Below are 6,000 nucleotides of genomic sequence, written 5' to 3' on the forward strand. Positions count from 1 at the left end.
CAAAATGAGGGGTCACTACCCCACACAGACACAAACTCAGCCTCATCACAGACTCCCCATTGGCCTGGGCTTAGTCATGAGACCCTGGCAATGAGAAAGCTCTCACCCAATAAGGTGCCCTGTGGGGAAAGCCCTGGTCCAATAAGAAGGCCCACCTGGGGTAAGGCTGGGGGATTACCAGCCTGAGCCTGCGGATTGAGCTTCGGGGCGAGGGAGGGGGTGCACGAGTCACAGCGCGGGGGCTACTCGGTCACCAAGGCCGGCGGCCTCCTTTAAATGGTTGCTACGGAGCAGGTATCAAACGTGTGAGAGTCGCACACAGTCACGGTCATGGAAGGTATTAAGTGGCAACAAAGAGACAGTTATTCTGCAATAATCCGCCCTGCTGAGTGCAAGTTATTCTCCAATAATCAAGAGGCAAGGAGCAGGCAGGACGGAGCTGTGATCACAAGAGCATGGTGCTGCATGGAGCTTGACTCGCGCACACACACACACACACACACACACACACACACACACACACACACACACACACACACACACACACACAGGTCACACCACATCAACCCAGGCACACAAACTTTATTTATCACTTGTACATATCACCAGTCCCACACTCACTAACCCAGACTGGCTTTGTCAGTGTATATTCCAAGTTAACACAATTTTGTTGAAAATGACGCTGAAAACCAATCAAGACAGCAATGATAATATTAGTAACTGCAAGGCACCTGCCGATTTCAGAAAAGGCCAATCCACTCCAAAATGTAACAGGGTCTTCCTTGACCCATGCTTTAACCTTGCTTCAAAAATGTAATGGAAATCAGGCCAGTAGTTTTTCAGTAATCTTGCAGACAGAAAGACAAACAATTCAAACTAAAAACATAACCTTCTGATTGGCATAGAGATGATATGGTGATAAAAGTATGCCATATAAATGAGTATATAATGGTATTTATATTTTACAAGTATTTGAGCAAATGTGTCCAGGATTCTGCCCAGTGTATGGTCAGATGGCTCCAGCCGTCTGTCAACCTGAATAATTAAAACATGCAATTATGACATTTTCGAGATTTGGAGATTTTGACAGTGCAGTGTTAACGATGAGACTATATGCATTTGCATCAATGTGATAAAGTTTCTTGGTTTGTCAATAATTTAATTCACTGGATTAGACAACAACAGATAATCCCATTTTATCCATAAACAGTTTCTCATTTGATTTTCCATAAAATGTCACAACATGTTGATGTAAGAATATGAAATTGCCCTGTTTTAGGGGATTAGGGAATTGCCCAGGTCTACAATTTTCTATAATGTGAAAAATAAATTGTGGAATCAAGTTGCTAAAAGGTGCACAAATAAGTCATTTCTAACCTACAGTGTATGTATGACACTAGATAGATTGATTGCTAGACAGCAGTCAGGCATGTATTCAGTGGATGTCTGGGGTCTGCCAGGGTTAGTCCCATGTCACCGATTCCATTTGTGATCTTCAAGGAGAGGATCTGAAGGCACAGCCATTGGGAGGACAGTGTCCATTTTTGGGAACCTCAAAATTCCTACATGCTCTTTGCAGACGATGTGGTTCTGTTGGCTCGATCAGTCCGTGACCTTCAATACTCACTGGGGTATGTTTGCATTCAGGATGAGAGTCGGTATCTACAAGGACGAAATGGCAAATTGTGTCAATAGTTTCCACTCCAACTGAGCAAGTTCAAGTATCTCGGGGTCTTGTTCATGAGTAAGGGTAAGATTTGGTGAACAAGCGGATTTGTGAGTTGTCAGCACTAATAGGGGCGTCGTACAGGTCAGATGTGGTGTACAGCCACCAGTCGATCTAGGTGTGGTAGGAGACCCCTGTGTAGACCCAGAATAAGATGGAAGGATATATCTAGTTTTGCTTGGGAACGCTTCTGGATCCCCCGTTATGAGCTACCTTGCGATGCCTGCTGCCACTGAAACCCAGCCCAAGATAAGCGGTAAATGGAATGGTAGATAGATGTACCATACGGGATCAGGGGACATTACCATGCCTTAATTATATTCCTCACAGTAAATGTGTGTACATTATTTGTAGGTACTGTGTGATACTAAATGCATTTGAAGTAGCTTCCCTAGATGTGTTTTGTTTTTTTAAAGCAGAACACGGAGCTTGTCAGAACATTCCTGTGCTGTATTCACTCACAACAATCTCCACATATCAGCTAAAGTTAAAGGTAATTGATTTAATCAATTAAATCAGTAACTGTTTGTGAATTATTTATGGGCTGGGAGAGTCAGTAGCATTTCCTTCCAGTGTTGTTTTTCCCATCCTTCCAAAGATGCAAATCCCCAAAAATTGAGCAAAATTTCCCCATTGACTTTTCGTCGTGAAGAGAGCTAAAAAAAACACTTAACTTTGGACCCATATTGACCAGTCATACTTTAGAAAGAAGAAGAATGTAGAAAAATTATTCAAAGTTTGAAACGTAGACAAAACGATGGACGTTATTGAGCCAAATGGACATTTTGATAGCTAGCACAGATTAAGTTTCAGAAAAATTTTGGGTCCGTTTCACATTTTATAATGGGTGTGTATTGCACAGAATGTTCAGCTCTAGAGTGAGGGCATATCTGTCAGAGTGGAGCAGAGCAGGACAATATTCTGTGATTTACACCATTTTTGGCCAAAAAGCTTGGAGATGTGCTGGTCGCAGCCAAGTGTCTATGGAATCCAATGAACTTACACATTCTGTCTGTCATTGATATAACTTTTTCAAGAGTATGAATCTAAAATGCAGAAACAAAAAAAGCAATATCTCAATCGAACCTGAACGACACTACCGGTAACATCGGTGTGTGTGTATATATTGTGACGTCTTTGGGCAGTAGCAGCCACACTGTCAAAGTTTCCTGTGGAATTTTCTAGTTATTATCTACCCAAGATCTTCATTGTCAGTGTTTTGGTTAATTTTTTAAAAAGAAAAACTAAATAGTTTAATGAAATCTTAAGTAAAGAGGTAGAAATGAAACACGAAAGTATGGTTTACATTTGTACTAACTTGTGATTTGTGTTAGTTGTGTTAATTGTTAGAAGAAATGTTATAAAAGTCTGTTTTAGGTTAAATGTAATACATTTTAAATGAAGCAAAACTAGAGAAACGGTGTTCTCCATTTTTATTGATTAAATAATTGTCACATTTATTTTTTCGTTCTTGAATTCACATGTAGGCATATGTGGTTCCTGGATGTGTCACATGTGAATTATCATATTCCACATGTGAAAACACAGATTTCACATGTTCATTTCTCCTCTCTTTTCACCATCCTCATCCCCTCCCTCCCCCACCAGGTCGGAGTGTGTTTGCAGTCTGGGCTCAGAGTTTCGTCGCGGAGCCGGTGTGTTGGACATGGTGTTTGAGTCTCCGTTCCAGCTCTTCACCTGCGGCTACGATACCTTCATTCGACTATGGGACCTCCGGCTCAGCCCACGGTACACTACCATGGTGATCTCAGTCTCCCTGAGACCTTGTAGGATCTGTTTGTTAAATAGTGACACCTACAGTGCATCTACTGTACAGTGCTTCAGACCTTTACCACACCATGCTTGACACCACATCTGCCACTGAGGACACTTATTATGGGAATTCGCGGTCTTAGCACTAAACACTTGGGTAATTTACATCCTACCACAGCTACGAACATTATTAGTGAAATAGAAAATTTAGCATTTTCTGAAAAACACAGTAAATGGCTTCAAATGTCCACAAATGTTTGCTTGTGAGATGTTTGGAATTGCAGTTTAAGTTGAAGCACTTAAAGTGGTTGAAGTGTCGGATGAAGTGTAAGCATTTAAAAGGGGTTGAAGTGTAATATAAAGTGTAATCACTGAAAGTATTTGAAATGTTAATTTCCATTTTAAGTCCAGTAGACAGTTGCATTGTTTGATGAGTAAGCACTGAAAGTTTTATTAATATGAACCTACAATTGAATTTCAACTTTTCATGAAAGAAAACAAAGTTTTTTTTATAGTTCTTAGAAATATCTTTCTATCTTAAATGGAAGTTCGGCTTGTCCAGCTCTTTGAGCTGTTTAGACACATTTTCGCCTCTTCTTCCGGCATGAAGAGTAGGCGGCGGTATGCACCTTTTTCTTTGTAACTTTGCTTTGTATTCCACCAGCACCACCTTCTTATATAATAGTATATATATATATTAATATATATATATATATATATATATATATATATATATATATATCATTTTAAAAAAGATATTCAAATGATCAGAATTAACAGGAAAATGCATAGATTTCTATCAATAAGATAACGTAAACTCATTGCCTTTGCTAAGTGAGGACCGATCATAACTGTTGTGCATAGTCAAACCTAAAAGGCCCATTCTGAGCCAGGAGAAACACTGTGATTTTAGCTGAAAGCAGTATTTCTAAAAACCATAATGTAGGTCACTTAAATTAACTTAAAACTACAAATACTTATCATTACTCTTCTTTGTGACTAATTAGTCAAATGTAAGGGCGGCCCTAATACAAGTATTTATGATTACTCATTTTTGTGACCTTATTCAAACCCACAATGCCAGGTGAAAATTTTACTTGGGTCTCAATTCCGTCCAGATTTATCTTCGGTCTAAATCTTGAGCAATCCAGTCAGCTGGCTAATCTTACAGTATATTCATGCACACAAAGTTTGGTTACTTTTTGCAAACATGTGCTATCATGAAATGTGAAATCCGCCATAGTTCCCTAATTATTGCCCTATTGTCAGGATGGAACAGCTTCAGAAATAACATTCATGGTGTAAAACTCATTCCGAGCCTAAGGTTTTATCTCCAACAGTGTAAGCGCGGGGAGCCAACATTCAGCCCCCCCTGTGGTATCCATATTAATGCAGCAGCCCTCACTTCGGTATATGCTGGCAACATGACTGGGGAGAGCAGCATTTATTTTGGACAGCAGGGGTTAGAGGGGTTTCAGGTTGTATTTGGGGGATCAGTCAAGTAAGACAAATCAGATCTGATTGGCAGATCGCTCTGGGGACTTCGCAAGGGGCTGGGTTAGGGTGAAGGTTGGCAGAGGGGGGTCCCTCTTTAGATATCAATAATTCATGTGCCCAAACCGAACTGGCCTCAAAAAAGGCTCCCAGGGTCAGACAGGAGGTTCAGGTTGTCTGGAAGTTGGGGCTCAACACCAAAGAGAAATGCACTGTGACAGATAAAAAACAAATGGTTCCCATGGTGATTAATAAATCGAATGAATGATTGTTGTCCTCTTCTCTATATAAACAAGTACCATATACTTAGATAAAATCACAATATATGTGATTATGTATAGTGTTATATCTATGTATTCTATTATGTTGTGATAGAGTGCATTTTCTTTCTATAGATGAACTAACCAGACTGGGATGTCTGTCTTTGGTTAGTCCTGCAAATTAAATACCTTAATCACTGGATTCAATCCAATGGAAACATAATATTGACATAAATCAGTCCATGGTATGAATATTGACGTGCAAAAAGAAACATGGATCTGACACTGAAAACGTTTAGATTTTCTCACGTTATATACCCAACCATAACAGCATATAAAATAGCATAATGGGTTATGGGTGATGAATATCAGATACAGTGTCACGTAATTGATAATTAAAGTTTCATTTTCAGTAATAACAAGTGGAACACGGCTCAATGAAGATGAGAAGTAACTGTAATGATTTTGTGCGTTGGACTTAGGTTCAATGGAATCCAAAAATGGAGCGATGTGTTCCAACATAGCTTAGTAAAGCTGGGGAATACTTCAAAATTATTATTCATCAACTTTCAGCTCAATAATAATGGGAATATGATGCCGTCGTTATTATCCTTCTACAAATGACTGATGTCCACACAAATAAATAAAGCCATGCTTTGATTGAGATTTTGTTTTTCAACATAAAGGTTTGACTCATGCATTGCATTGCATTGCAGTAGAACACGCTTTATTGCTTTGAACATCAGT

The 6,000-nt window shown here is 39.5% G+C and overlaps 1 protein-coding gene across 1 annotated transcript in view; it reads left to right on the top strand.

Annotated features, from left to right (window-relative positions):
• fbxw4 (F-box and WD repeat domain containing 4) overlaps positions 1 to 6,000 on the top strand; it is a 44,232-nt gene that overhangs the window by 34,938 nt on the left and 3,294 nt on the right. The window contains exon 7 of the mRNA XM_068718267.1: positions 3,335 to 3,475. Coding sequence (XP_068574368.1) covers positions 3,335 to 3,475 — 141 coding nt within the window. The remainder of the gene's footprint in view (positions 1 to 3,334; positions 3,476 to 6,000) is intronic.

This window comes from Cebidichthys violaceus, unplaced genomic scaffold (assembly GCF_023349555.1).
Source record: "Cebidichthys violaceus isolate CVI_PGR_0920_01 unplaced genomic scaffold, fCebVio1.0.p SCAF_10, whole genome shotgun sequence".
Classification (NCBI taxonomy): Eukaryota; Metazoa; Chordata; class Actinopteri; order Perciformes; family Stichaeidae; genus Cebidichthys; species Cebidichthys violaceus.